This window comes from Polypterus senegalus, chromosome 6, assembly GCF_016835505.1.
Source record: "Polypterus senegalus isolate Bchr_013 chromosome 6, ASM1683550v1, whole genome shotgun sequence".
NCBI lineage: Eukaryota > Metazoa > Chordata > Cladistia > Polypteriformes > Polypteridae > Polypterus > Polypterus senegalus.
In genome coordinates, this window is record NC_053159.1 from 192,008,244 (window position 1) to 192,024,175 (window position 15,932).

At 42.5% G+C, this 15,932-nt stretch overlaps 1 protein-coding gene across 1 annotated transcript in view; it reads right to left on the bottom strand.

Moving 5' to 3' along the window:
• LOC120530685 overlaps positions 1 to 15,932 on the bottom strand; it is a 98,074-nt gene that overhangs the window by 5,535 nt on the left and 76,607 nt on the right. Inside the window, exons 5-6 of the mRNA XM_039755106.1 lie at positions 10,729 to 11,025; positions 1,151 to 1,378 (exon numbers count right to left, since the gene is read on the bottom strand). Of these exons, the coding sequence (XP_039611040.1) occupies positions 1,151 to 1,378; positions 10,729 to 11,025 (525 nt within the window). The remainder of the gene's footprint in view (positions 1 to 1,150; positions 1,379 to 10,728; positions 11,026 to 15,932) is intronic.

Consider the following 15,932-nt stretch of genomic DNA (forward strand, 5'->3'; position numbering starts at 1 on the left):
TCAACTTCCAGTTACGTCACTGCAAGCGGATAAGCTAAATAAACTAAAGCTGACTGACCCCCTACGTCTGTTGACCACAGGGGGTACAGTCTGTTACAGAAAGCACCAGGCCTCAGGCAGTCACAGCTATTACTGTGCGTCTTTGTTGCATGACTTGCTTCCAAGTGTCAGAAGTGCCGCTCACAGGGCATAGACCATTGGCACTGTTAGTTTTTACTTCCAAGTTTTCACAATTTGATATTACCACCAACAGAACCCCAAACCCAGTCTAGCTCCCAACCAACCCTTTTTCCTAGGAGACAAAATTCCCAAAAGGTGGCAAGAGCACTCACAGATGACTAGAACACGTTTTAGAGAGCCAACACCTTCCTGTCTTCAGTGCTACTAAAAAAGACTTAGGATGGCTGCTGGAAGGCAGGTGGCATGGTCACCTAAACCACCTGCTCCTAAGTGGGGTCTTCAGTAATGAACAGCTTCTCACGGAAGAGGTGCGGTAAATACAAGGCCTCGCGATTGTTGGCACATAGCCTACATGTGGAGATGTTCTGGATTAAAAGCCTTTTCTTTTTGGAACCACATCACAGGCTAATCAAACAGATTCAGTGGGTGCTGCAAGCAAAGCAGATCAGGGTCTCGGCGGACAGCGTCCCACCCCCTTTGCAACCCATGCACAGACATCCTATAAAAAGCAAAGCGAGAAAGAGCAGCCAAGGAGAGGAAGGAGGTGCCCCCTGGATATGACCTGTGCCAGCCCTCACTTCTCATCAGCCACATGCCGTCATGCCAGCAGAGTTCCACTCCTTTGTCACTTGATGCTCACCAGTCTGTTTTGTCATGAAGCAGGCACTAGCAATACTTTCAGATGGCCCTTCAACTCTGTTGGTCGAGACAAATCCAGAGGCGACTGTCACAAGGAGGAGACTGCAGATGTTGGCAGCGTGCCACAGGCCAAGTCCCATGCCAGCACAGAAATGTCATCACAATGCAATGGACCATGCCACACGCAAGTTGGATAGGGGATGACGGAGGGGGCCCACCCAACATGCAAAGATACCCCCCCCAGATAGAAAAACAAGTGCAGTGGTCATTTCCATGACTGGCTTGAGCATGAGGGATGACTAGTACACTCTAGGGTACAGGAAACACACACTAGAGTGGATCGGGTCTCTGCTGGGGGTCTGTGGCCCATCTTGTAGCTCCCTCACTGTCCTCTGCCGCCTCGTCTCTGGCCTACCCTCTGGTGTGGCTGGCAGGCTGACGGGCTGCACCGCGGGCCCCTCGTTCGATCTCTCTTGATTGGTCGCTGGCTCCAAGAAGGTGTGACGGACCGGGGTGCAGGGGTTGCTCGTGTCTGCTTCGTTTGAGAAGTCAAAGCAATCTGGGATTCAACACACAGAACCGGTTTTTAAGTTGGAGAAACCACTCATTCATGGACTTTCTCAGAAGTGAAAGAAACAGGATAAGAGACACTGGCGTAGAAAGGATGAAGAGCAGGAATGGAAGAGACAAAAATGAACACAAGTAGCCAGTGTTTCCCCTATCATTAGAATTAGTGGACAGGAGGCCCGGTAATCCACAGGCACCAACTCTCTGAGAAGACGTAAAGGAACCTGAGGTATCCAATCTGAAGTGAACGGAATGAAATTAATTAAACACTCTGAATTTTCAAAGTGGGCACAGTGCCACCAAGTTATCTATGGTGTGTGTACCCATGACCTTAGTTCAGCAGCAATTGGACCTCAAACCTTGCCTTACTCACAATGAGTGTGAAAGCTCAGGTCATTAGTCACAGAATGTGATTCACTTAAGGTGACTGAAAAGTGACGACATTTTAGCAACTGTAATGATGTGCTTAACATCTAAAATGCGTCACAAACTGTTTTGAGAACTAAATCGGACACGGCCTTTAGGCAAGATTACAACTCCTTGGGCCCCTCAGCTCCTCTCTGTATGATAACGCCACTCAGTGCTCAGAGTCTTTTACGTCCTTCTCTCAGATTTAACTTAATCTATTTACAATAGTTGGCAATATGAGACCTGCATCACCCTCTTTAGAGATATCACTGTACCTCCTTCTGTTTCACGTGAGGCCTTCACCAGCATCAGTCCATCTCTGCAGTCTGTAAATCTCTATTATGCAATTTACAGATTTTGGATCCTTTACAATCTGGTTTTCAAAAGCTGCACTCCACGGACACTGCTCTTCTAAAGGTCTATAATGATCTCCTAATGGCTCCTGATGCAGGGAATTATTGCATACGCATTTAACTCGACCTTATTGCAGCATTTCATACTGTAGATCAGGGGTGCCCACACTTTTTTGGCTTGCGAGCTACTTTTAAAACGACCAGGTCGAATGTCTACCTACATTAAAAATGATTTGTGTTATACACACATACATACATAGCATTCGAAGTCTGAATCACAATCTGATTGTATCGGTGGTTACCTACCAGGTAACGCAGGTGGTTGGTCTGCAAGTCAGCAAACATCCGCCACGGGTGCCCTCTCAGTTACGAGAAGCAGATCATAGAATGTTACACGGTTAACGGTCAAATAATGCAAAGAGTACGCGACACGTGTTTTGCCCTATTTTGGGCTCATCAGGCGTACACACTCACTGCACCCCTCTTCGGGGATCGAACCTCGGACGTCAGACAAACGCACTTCGATTGTGACATTGTGAGAAAAAAAATCCTCTTCCAGTTCCACATCCAGCCCATACCCTCCCCAAACAATTTTTTTTTTTAAAATCCCTTCTTTAGTCGATATAAATTGGAAGGCTAACTAGATCACAGCCGGAGTTTTGCAGTAGCTGGCGCGTTTGACCGTGCGTGCAGGATGACCAGTGTGTTAGAAGAAAAGAGATCTCAGACTGGCCGCCCTGTACGTCAATCAAGTGGCAAACGCCATAGGGAGGATATATGACAGACTAACGTTTAAAAATTTTTTTGTTTCAATGCAACGCGATCTACCTGCACTACCTTTGCGATCTACCGGTCAATCACGATCGTCTCATTGGGCACCCCTGCTGTAGATCATAACATCTTACTTAATGAGCTTAGACAGTTGGCTGGCATTTCCGGCTCTACCTTCAACTGGTTTTCATCGTACTTATCAAATAGGAGCTTTTCTGTTAGTACGAGTACATTTTCTTCCCCAAGGTTCAGTCCTTGGTCCATTGTTGTTTTACAATACAATACAATTTATTTGTTGTATAGCTCAAAATCACACAACAAGTGCCGCAATGGGCTTTAACAGGCCCTGACTTTTGACAGCACCTCAGCCTTGACTCTCTAAGAAAACAAGGAAAAACTCCCCAAAAAAACCCTTGTAGGGAAAATATGGAAGAAACCTTGGGAGAGGCGGTTCAAAGAGAGACCCCTCTCCAGGTAGGTTGGGCGTGCAGTCACGGATGAAAGAGTGGCTCTCTTAAAATTCCAACAAAACCAAAACCATGATTATGGCTTTCGCGGACACTTCTCCTAAATTTAATCAGGCGCTAGCCTCCTTCTTCATGTCTGCTAAGTCCATTGTTTGAAATCTGGGAGTTATATTTGATTCCTCTCTGAATTTTAAGTCGCATGTTAAATCTATTTCTTGTTCCTGTGACTTTCTTTTAAAGAACATTTCAAAATTGTGATCTATGGTTTCATCATCAGAGCTGGAGAAAATTGCTCATTCATTTGTTTCCTCGGGCTTAGATTACTGTAATGCGTTGTTTACTGGCTTGGACAGATCACCCGATTCTCGTCTCCAAGCTAAACACAATGCAGCAGCCAGGTTGTTGACGCGTTCCAGAAAGAGCGATCATATCACACCTGTTTTATACTGTTCACATCGGCTCCCGACGGATTTTAGGATTCGTTTAAAAATTCTGGTACTTGTTGATAAAGCGTTGAACTGCTAAGCTCCAGGTTATTTATCCGAATCTCCGTCTCAAACTTACTGCGTCTCGCACACTCTGCTAGTTGTTCCACATTTGAGATTAAAAACATGGGGGGATATTTAGAACAATCTCCCTCCTCACCTTTTAAAAAACAGTTAAAACCTTTCTTGTTTAACCAGGCTTTTTCTTATAGTCTTATTATTTCCCAATTTCATTTTTATTTTATTTAGTCTATTTTAATTTACTTAATGTATTTGATAGATTTAACTCTATTATGTATCTTAATGAGTCTATGTCTTGCCTAACAATAATTTTCTGTTATTGTTCAGTGCTTTGTGACTTCTCGTCTGTGAAATGCGATTTATATATTAACTTTACTTACTTACTTACTTAGCCCTACACCTAAAGCAAATTCATTCCCACAATTCTCAACCCCTTTGAGAAATTTAACTTATAAACGTAACGCAAGCAACAATGTGCTGACTTCCTGCTTATTACAACAAGGCAGAAAATGGGATTCAGTTAAAAATGTGCAGGCCTGTTTTGTAGACGTGTTTGAAGAATGGCATTCACTTTAAAATTGTGTGCTTGTCCCTTTTTTGTGTGTGTGCTTTTACTATAATTCAGTTAAAAACATGCCTATGCCTGTGCAGTAATACCTCGGAATCCTTTGAGAACAAAGCAACGCTAGAACAAAGTCGTCGTATAACGGGCCACAGCGAATGTGCAAGTTCAAGGTCTGTCGTTGATAAACACAGTGTACAGAAAGTATAGGAATCGTGAAAAAATTCGAGATTTTGATGGGTCTTGACATTTTAGACCTTTTTTGAATTTCTGTCTGAGGGTCTGTGTATAACACTTTGACCTGGTCAATGAGATTTTATACACCTGCTTGATATCGAACATAAGGAAACGTATCATCTTTTAGGCCACTTCTGGCAGCTGGACGTGGTACTTGAACTGAATACTTTCACACATTTTCAAGTAAACTATGGTTACAATTACAGATAGGTTATTCAAATTTTGTATATATAGTTATTATGATAAAAAGCAAACAGATATGAAATTAAATAAAATACTACTTCTGGTTAAGTAATATTTCTCGAAACAGCCATCCTAATTTTTCTATCATAGAAATACAAATGTGTACACGATATTAAAAACTGTACTCAATATAATGCATATTCTTTCAATAACTATTATTGACTTTATTTTAATTTGCGCGTCATCAGTTTAACAATAACGTGTAAACATTGAACATGTCATGTAAATATAAAGACGTAACGGGAACAATAAGCTGCTATGTCCCGTCGTGTTCGTGGTAATACATCTAATTTTGTGATTTTTTTTAATTCCGCCATTATTATCATAACTAAATGTAGCTAAATGCAGTTTTACCTACAGCAACCTATTGCAACAAATATTATAAAACACTAACAGTTGTTCTGTTTTAGGTGACTATAACTCTTTTTACTTTGCATGTAATCGAGGTAATGCGTACGTAATCATGAAAAAATTCCACCACCGTTTTCGACCTCCCTGAGAACGAAATTATCATTTTAATATAAAGTTTGATTATAAATAGAGATAAATGATTGTTCATTGATATTATCAATTAGTTATGAAGAGAAACAAAGAGATATGCTACTTGAGAAATACTGCGCAGCTGGAAGTGGCTCTGATAACCTTTTCTTCTATTTCAGAATACGAGAAACTCGAGGGGAGCGCACTCCCGATTTTTGTGTTATAACAGATCCACATTGGTAAGAGTACAGCATATATCATTTCTTTTTCCTTTCTCTGCACTACTTACAGTGGTATATGTTTCAGGTTACTTAAGCCCTCAGAGTTTCCATTGCTCCAGTGTTGCAAGATAGGATTCTGTCCTTCGTGGCATAATGTTTTGCTTAAAACAAACACTTCTACTTGGATTTACCATAGGGCAGCGTCTCAATTGTTGTGAAGGAATAGAAGCAGCCACTTACACGCTCTGCCCTGACTTTCATGGCCGGCTTCTAGCCCCAGTGATTCTGCTGCAGGTGTGGATATAATTTGCAAAAACAATAAAGCAATATCTTTAGAAACTAAAATACAAATTACAAAGAGGACAGAAATTGGAGCAAAGAAACACAATGCAGCAGAATCATGGGGGTTAAAAACCGTCAATGAAAGTCAGGGCAGATGAATTAAGAGGAGGTGTGATAGAGAGCACTGACCTACAAGCACTTGGGATATGCCGCTCTGCTACTAAAGCCCAACTGTCTGGCTGCGTAGGCCACTGGCAAGTCTCTTTAAGGATCCTGGCTTGGATCAGCTCACAGAGTCGAAGAAAGTGAGCAAGAAGTTGCAGTCACTGAACCCAAATGAGGTGCAAGGTGTGAATGTGCAGGAAGTGAATGGGCCAAGTAACGAGATGCCAGATGGCATGAGCCCAGGGACACCCACAATGACCATCCCCATGCCCAACTGGTCCATAACCCTCCTATGTTAAATCTACCTCCAATAATGCAATTACTTATAACAAACTAAATCACATAACACAACTAGTTCATTGACTGAGGGATAACTGTAATTCTATTATGTTGTAAAAAGATGTTCCTTAAAATTATTTATTTATTGCTACCTTTACTTAGTTAATTATTAGTGCAAACACACCCCCCACCACCACCACCACCACCACCATATGGCCACAACCAATGGCACCCACTAATATAAATTTCTAGGGGAAACACTGCACATATTAAATGAGACAGAAAATACAAATATAAGAGAATAGAAAAGTTGTCAAGAGGTGCAGACAGAAAGACAGACAATAAGTAACACATCAGACCACAAAGGAAGAACATGTATTGGAAACGGCTACCCAAGGAGCTCTTAAACCAAAACGGGTGGCCACTGAAACCAGCCAACCCAGAAAAGACCTGGACAGCCAAACAGAAATGAATTGCATTTTCTTGCACAAAAATAAGACTAAATATCACAACTAGAAGAAAATGAACCCAAATATGTGATTGTCAGGTGAAAACTCCACAGCCAACATTGTGAACAGGTGGGGTTTAATGGATCTCAGCAGATGTCGCCACTCTGAAGTGACTGCGCCGTTACTGTTAATTGGCGTAGCAGTAGAGTGTTGTGCCGTGTTAGCCACAGATTGATACAGGAGAAAGTAGAGTGAAATGACTTCTTTTATTGGCTAACTAAATAGATTACAAATGCAAGCTTTCAAAACAGCGAAGGCCCCTTCATCTTAATTGGTGGGCATGCTAATCAGGTGGACAGAGTGGACATACAACAAAGCAATGGCAGTGGATAGGCAGGGGCCTCAGGGCAGGATGGCACCACGGCAAAGACAGACGACTAATACCAAGGGGTAACAATAAGAAACTGATTGATTACAATCCACAATTGTAATAAAATAAAATGTTTGCAAATATTTACCAAGAGGGATATATCAGGCTTGACAAATTTACAAGAGGCCCAAACTGGCTGTAAAGCTAACTGGCTTATCAGATTCGAATTTATTGATATGAGCAGTTTTGTATTTTTAAGGCTATCTGTTTGTCCGCACTTGTACCCTATGCTGTATTTCTCACATTTTAAGACATCAGGAGTTTGGGTATCTTCTCACACTTAACTCATTTGCACTGTAAACCAATTGTCGGCAGGCATACACCATGTGATTTTACAAGCTCATGAAAATTTGGAGGCCTTCTGAACAGTCTTGCACAGCACAGGCTAAATGTAGCTACGTGTGCTCTCCGTATTTGCTTGGTTAGCCGGTATTTTAAATGGCAAGCGGATTACGTTACTTATGACAATCCGCTAAAACCACAAGCAGGCGATCCTACAAGGAACTGGCAACTGCAGGGCTATGATCCTGAGTAGTTTTTATTTGATGGCAACATCATTTTGTTTTTGGTTGAAGTCTCATACGGTGGGTGGTTCTCTTAATAATAATAATAATCAAAATCGTAATTCTTAACATTTATTTAGTGTTTTTCTCACTCCTCAAAGTGCTTTGCATAGTGAATGGGAAGCCTCATTAACCATCGCTAATGTGCAGCACCCACCTGGATAAGGAGACGGCAGCTATCTTGGTGCCAGTATGCCCACCACACATGAGCTGTTAGGTGGTAAAGGGGTGAAAAACAGTTAGCCAATTAGACACAGGGAATGACTAGACCATGGTGGGCAATTTAGCCAGAACATTCACAAAGGATGACCAAGGGTCTTTAATGACCACAGAGAGTCAGGACCTTGATTTTATGTCTCATCCAAAGGACGGCACCATTTTACAGTACATTGTCCCTATCACTGCACTGGGGCAATCGGGATCCACATTCCGACCACTGGGTAAGTGCCCCCCCCGTTGGCCTCCCCAACACCTCTTTCAGCAGCTACCCAAGCTTTTCCTCGCTGGTTTCCCATTCAAGTACTGGGTAGGCCTGAATTTAGCTGACCTGTTCTGAAGTGCATGTGGTATGGCTGCACTGGGAGCCCACAAGCCAATCTGCAGGCAGCCATCCACATTACAGCTTTGAAAGACTTCTTTATGATTTTATGCCAATTTCGGAAGCTCACAAGTCAGGTTAAAAGTCACATAGTGTACGCCCAAACTAAATTAAAGGACAAAATGAAATGTTTTGCACTCATTACAACGGCTTTTCTTTTAACGTAAGTCAAAGATGTGGTTATGGAATGCCCTCTGGACCTGCTGGTGGGATCAAATACCGAAGACAAAACTGAGTGCCATTATGAACAACGCTGCACATCCTCTCTTTGACACACTTTCAGCCAACAAATTATTCAGCACAAGTGTGTCAAGAAACATGACTGGGGCTCCATGATACAAACAGTGACATGTCTGCGTTATGCCTCGCTGGGATTGGGACTTCTCATTAGCCATGTCAGACGTTTCCATCTCTTTTTATAATTCTTGTATGTACTGTATTTGCGGTGGGCTATTGTTTGTTCTAATACTTTTTGAGCTTCTGTAAGAAGTGAAATCTCCCCCTTGGGAGTGTTCTCTCTCTCTCCCTCCTCCCTGTGTCTTTTTCGGTTTTCTTCCCCTCCAAGCTTAGATGGCCAACATGCTTTTCTGTCCTTCTTCATCGTGTGCAGGACGACTGATTGGATTCTGGGTTTTCAGCTCTTTACTCCACTTGTTTAAAATGCAATCCATTGAGCGTTTCTCTCCTAAACTTTCCACCATTCCCCTCTTTCTATTGGCCACCATTGACAACAAAACTACAGGTCAAGGACTTTGTTAAATGGTGCGACTCAAACCACTTACACCTGAACACCAGCAAAACCAAGGAGCTGGTGGTGGATTTTAGGAGGACCAGGCCCCTCATGGACCCTGTGATCATCAGAGATGACTGTGCAGAGGGTGCAGGACTATAAATACCTGGGAGTGCAGCTGGATGATAAACTGGACTGGACTGCCAATACTGATGATCTGTGTAAGAGAGGACAGAGCCGACTATACTTCATTAGAAGGCTGGCATTCTTCAACATCTGTAATAAGATGCTGCAGATGTTCTATTAGACGGTTGTGGCGAGTGCCTTCTTCTACGTGGTGGTGTGCTGGGGAGGCAGCATAAAGATGAAGGACGCCTCACGCCTGGACAAACTGGTGAGGAAGGCAGGCTCTACTGTTGGCACGGAGCTGGACAGTTTGACATCCGTGGCAGAGCGACGGGCACTGAGCAGACTCCTGTCAATCATGGAGAATCCACTGAACAGGATCATCTCCAGACAGAGGAGCAGCTTCAGCGACAGACTGCTGTCACCATCCTGCTCCACTGACAGACTGAGGAGACCCCACACTATGTGACTCGGGGGGGTAAACGTTAACATTATACAAAGTTATTGTCTGTTATACCTGCATTGTTATCACTCTTTAATTTAATATTGTTCTTTATCAGTATGCTGCTGCTGGAGTATGGGAATTTTCCCTTGGGATTAATAAAGTATCTATCTATCTATCTAGGTGCATTTCCTCAAATGCTGCAATACTCGGCATAGTGGAGCACTGCAGCCTAATTTTTATAATACTCAGAAAAGCAGTCTAAAAAAAAATTAAATAAATCAAATTATGAGGAGCCAGGAGACGCACGTCATTTGGTGCGAAAATCAGATGACTTGTGTGTTTGGGTTATCACCATTTTAGAAATAACCAAGACGAATGGACACTAAATTGCCTGTGGTGGGAAAGGCCTCTGAGTGGCTGAAGATCATTTGATTTTTTTTTTTAATAAAGCTCCCTGGTGCTTAACAGATTGATAGACAAAAATGTAGAGCAGACAGACAGAAACACAGACACACATGAAAGGCACCAATACACTGAAAGACAGATAAATGTAAAAGGCACTGTATGACAGACAGACAGACAGACGAGACTTGAAAGGCATTACATGACATACAGTCAGACGGACAGCCACAATACACCAGATGTGCTTTTTGGTCTGGGCAGGAGATTTGGAGGTCTGTTAGAAACAGGGTCCCCCGACTGCAAGGCTTACACAAGATGCTGTTCCTAAGAAGAAATGACAACTCAGTTTTCTGCTGATGCACCACAAACACAAATCAGCAAGGCCTCTGGGCAGATGAAAGAAATCGGCGTCCATTTATCAGAAACAGAAAACAGGCTGTGAAGATGCGAGTGATGACCCAAATGTTTAAATGATTATTGACTTTTATATTTTTACATAAATAACCAATCAGTGATCACTGTCAAGACAACTGTGTGCACAGAGCATGAAACGTCAAACTATCTGCCACTGAAAACGCACCACAGGCACTCATCATCCACTCCTTCAGACATCTAGCACGCTTACCTTCCCTCTTCCATCTGTGCCGTCGGATGGATGCAGTAGTTATGGCAGTGCGGGAGATTCGAGTCACGGTGGGGGTCACTTCCACCTGAAGAACCTTCCTCCCTTGGCAGCCATCAGGAGCATCAGCTGGGAGGGAGCTCTTCATGGCATTTGCCACCTGTAAGAATGAGAGTGGGAGTTCAGGACAGCAGCACGAGGTGTAACGTCCTGGGAAGATCTGGGCAAAACAAAATAGCATCTGCAGCGAGTTTTGATGTTGAGTTGATTTGAGGTCCTTTATCAATCCCTGAGGAGAATTTTAAAAGGTCCGGTGAAGCAGGGCATTGAGGCATAACGGTTAGGTTACCTCTAAAGTTGTGGGTTCAAATCCCGCTACTGACACAGTGTGGCCCTGAGCAAGTCACTTCACCAGCCTGTGCTCCAATTGGAAAAACAAAAGAAATAAAAGCAGTTGTATCACAAATCCAAGTCAGCCAAACAATAATTAATAAGAGTATTTGGTCCCTCCACTCTCAAGTTTTCACTTTATCATGTGCACATAGTCCAGTGATATTCTTACTGGCAGGTAACCCTCAGACAAGTGAAGGAGGAGGTATAGTGGGTATGGAAAAGACCCCCTTCGAAATATTCCCTTTTTTTTTTGCTTTACAGCCTTAAATGAAAGCACACAAACTAATATTTTTCCCAGCTTTACTTACTCGATGCAATCTCTAACAACCAAGTGAAAGATCTCACAGCTACAGTTCAGAAGAATTATAAAAAATCAAAAACAAGAAATCCTGAGACTAATAAAGGATCCCCCCCCAAACTCCATCAGGTGTCAGTGCCCACCATTTCCATTATGGTTACTGGTTTCTGTCCACCTGTGATCAGTTGTAATGAGTGTGATTAGTGAAGCTCTTCCTGGTCCATTCATTCCCTTGCTTGGTAGAGCGACTGACAGCCAACAACTGACTGTGGATGGTAGGCCACTTTTAGAAGATCTCAGGGACAGAGTTGTGGACATAAATAAGGCAGGAGATGGAGACAAAAACATCTCAAAGGCTTTATAATCCCAAGGAGTTCAGTAAAGTCCATCATAAAGAAGTGTTTGATGCTACTAGGACCCTCCCTGGATCCTCCAAACTGGATGGAAAAGCAAGGAGGAAACTGGTAAGAAGAGGCTACCGAGAGGCCAATGGCCACTTTGAAGGAGTTCCAGGATTTGATGGCACAGGGTGGTCATTGATGGTGTGCAGATGACAACAATTTGACAAGCACTCCACCATTGTGGCTTGTTCTGGAGGGTCACACTTCTCAAGAAAGGCCACATTAAGGCTTGTTTGAGCTTTCCCAGAATGCATCTTGAAGATTCTGATGTCAAGTGGAAAAAGGTCTTCTGGTCAGATGAGACCAAAATCAAACTATTAGGCCTCAATACCAAACGGTCCACCAATGCAGCTCACCATCCACAACACACCATACCTACAGTAAAGCATGGAGGGGGCAGCATCTGTCGTGGGGGGCCTGGGGCTCTCGTTAGGGGAGAACGAAAAATAGATGGGGCAAAATACCATCAAATTCTGAAAGAAAACATGCTACCCTCTGCCAGAAAGTTGAAGATGGGCAGAATGTTTACCGTTAAACACTCCAACAACCCGAAGCAGACAGCAAAACTGAGCACACGGTGACTGAAGGAGAACAAAGGGAATGTCCTGGTGTGGCCAGTCAGAGCCCAGAGCTAAATCACAGTGAAAATCTGTGGAAAGATCTGAAGATAGCAGACCACCAACTCTCACTGTCCAATGTGACTGAACTTGAACAGTTAAACTGTAAAGACGAGTGGGGGGCAAATATTGTGTGGGCTCAGTCTAGATGGGCAAAGCTGATAGAGAAGAATCAACAGACTCAAGGCTGGCATTAAAGCAAAAGCGGGGTCAACAAAATGACATTGACATGGCGGGGTGATCCCTTATTCATCGCAGTAGGCCTCGGTTTTGATTTTTTATATTTTTTTTGAACTGCACTTCCACTTGGATGTTAGAGGTTGCATTGAGTAAGTAAAGCTGGGAAGAAATATTTTTCGTGTTTGTTTTCATTTAAGGCTGTAAAGCAAAAAAAATGGGACTTTTTCGAAGGGGGGGGGATTCTTTTCTATACCCACTGCATGTACTGTAATATCAACAATAACAATAACATAAAAAAAAAAGTAATAAATAAGAAATCCAATTATTCACACCAGTGTCTGAAGAGCAGGCTTATTATGGAAGGGAGAAATCTGTCACTAAGTTACGTGGTCAGTGTGGCTCAGTGCTGGATGTGACAACTTAGATTGTGCAATCAATCAATCAATCAACATTTATTTCTATAGCACATATTCACACAAAAAAATGTAGCTCAAAGTGCTTTACAAAATGAATAGAAAAATAGAAGACACAATAAAAAATAAACATAAGTCAACATTAATTAACATAGAATAAGAGTAAGGTCCGATGGCCAGGGTGGACAGAAAAAACAAAAAAAAAAACTCCAAAGTGCAATTAGACATTCAACTTTGAAATCCTTTGTCTATACAGTTGAAGTCTCACATGCTAATTTTTATTTTTGTGTTTGTTTGATATACAAATACCACCAGCCCATTTATGACTCAATAGAGCTCTTAACCTCCTTGGCATTAACTCTGAGCAGCTCCTGGGCTTGGAATTCAAAGTAAAAAAACAGTTGTACAATGCTGCCATCTAGTGGGTAAAATAAAGAACATCATGCTGCATCATAAATACTGTATTTCTTTGCATTTTGCCAGTAAGTCATCAATATTCATGAGTTTGGCAGACCCTTCAACTCAAACACACAATGGTATGTAATTGAAAAGCTGCAAAGCCAGTTTTAGGACAAACTGAAAATGTGCCATTTGTTGAATCAAGTGATGGAGATGATGATGTGAGTTTGTCATCAGATGCCGATACAGTGAAACTGATGCATATGGCTCTGTACAACTGAACCGCTGTGGTACGCCTGGTTAACTCAGTCATGTGGCAAAAAGGCAAAATAGTTGCAATCAAGAGGAAGGACAAGAAAGATGTTAGCCTCCTCAGATGTGTTCACAATGCAGCAACTGGTAATGTTTTTGCAACCTGGTAGGCTCCGATAACCCAAAGGTCAGTGCTGATCGGGTGGGTCAGGTACTGACACTCAACTCTCTCATCTCCAATCATCAGGAAAAAAAAAATTTAAGAAAAGTGTGGAAAGAAACTCTCCTGTACCGTGATGTCAGACTGTGTGCTGGTGACTGAAAACAAATGACACAAAGTACGCGTACTACATCGGCATCAGTACAGCAGTGGACACTCGACATGCCTCTAATACTGAATTGAAGTTGACGTTTCAGTTACATGTAATAACATTTTGTCTTATTAAAAAAAAAAAAATCTGTTTTTTGGCTCATTTCAAAATGCTAAGGAGGTTAAGCAAAGTGTTCACTAGTGGGCCTGGGTGGTCTGTTTTCTTGAACACGGGGAGGGAGCTCCTAGCCCAGCAGTGTTAGGTACAAGGTAACCAACCCTGGACAGGGTGCCAGGCCATTACAGGGCACACTTAATCACCCCGTGCAGTTCAGAGTCAACATTTAGTCAAATATACACATGTGTGAGATGAAGGGAGAACTAACTGTACCACGAAAAAACAATCAGTAAAGTTATCTGTAAAACAGTTTTGATAAATAAATTTGATTTTAGTCATTTTGTTTTAACTAAAATTGCTGTAAATGGCATTACTAAAAAATCCAATGTTTTAGTCTAAATAATATTTCACCCAAAATGATATTTACTGCTTCTAACCCTCCATTATTTGCAGTGATGGCTGAGAAGAGCATTGCATTTCATTTCATGCATTGATTTTTACAGGCTCATGTTTTTATTTTTTCCTTATATTATTTTTTTTCTCTGCATATGCACCGTATTTACTCGCGTACAAGTCGGGCCTTGAAACCCGAAAAATCAATCATAAAATCAGACCCCAACGTATACGCCCATTCAAAATTACGACACTTATTATTTTTTTTTTGCCTTCTCCAATCTCTCACACCAGTTTCTCAGACACATCAAATTTTGTTGCAGCAGGCAGTTACCAATTTCTTTTGTTAATGCAACGACTTTTAATTGAAAACCAGCTTCATATTTTCTTCTGATCGAACGCTCCATCATAGATGAAGGTTGCTCTTACGATAAAGGTGCATGAGGGTGTGAGGTACAAAAAACACAAAACCGTGCAAACGTCACTTCTGAATAGTTTGGGTATTACCGTGTGGTCACGTAGACATAATCATCTTCTTTTGGCTGCTCCTGTTAGGGGTCGCCACAGCGGATCATCTTCCTGTCCTCGTCATCTTGTTCTGTCACGCCCATCACCTGCATGTCCTCTCTCACCACATCTATAAACTTCCTCTTAGGCCTTCCTCTTCACCACTGACCTGGCAGCTCTGTCCTTAGCATCCTTCTCCCAGTATACTCCTCATCTCTCCTCTGCACATGTCCAAACCAACGCAATCTCACCTCTCTGACTTTGTCTCCCAACCATCCCACCTGAGCTGGCCCTCTAATGTCCTCATTTCTAATCCTGTCCATCCTCGTCACACCCAATGCAAATCTTAACATCTTCAACTCTGCCACCTGCAGCTCTGTCTCCAGTTTTCTGGTCTGTGCCACCATCCCCAACCCATATAACATAGCTGGTCTCACGACCATCTTGTAGACCTTCCCTGTCACTCTTGCTGATACCCGTCTGTCACTCTTCTCCATTCACTCCACCCTGCCTGCACTCTCTCTTTCAATTCTCTTCCATGATCCCCATTACTCTGTATTGTTGATCTCATGTATTTAAACTCATCCACCTTCACCAACTCTACTCCCTCATCCTCACCATTCCTCTGACCTCCCTCTCATTCACACACATGTATTCTGTTGTGGTGGTCCTACTGACCTTCATTCTTCTCCTCTCATATCTCCACCTCTCTAGGGTCTCCTCAACCTGCTCCCTACTCTCGCTACAGATCACAATGTCATCAGCAAACATCACAGTCCACGGGGACTCCTGTCTAATCACATCTGTCAACCTGTCCATCACCACTGCAAATAAGAAAGGGCTCAGAGCCGATCCCTGATGTAATCCCACAGCTGTTACTCCTACCACAGACCTCACCACAGTCACACTTCATATCCTGTACAACT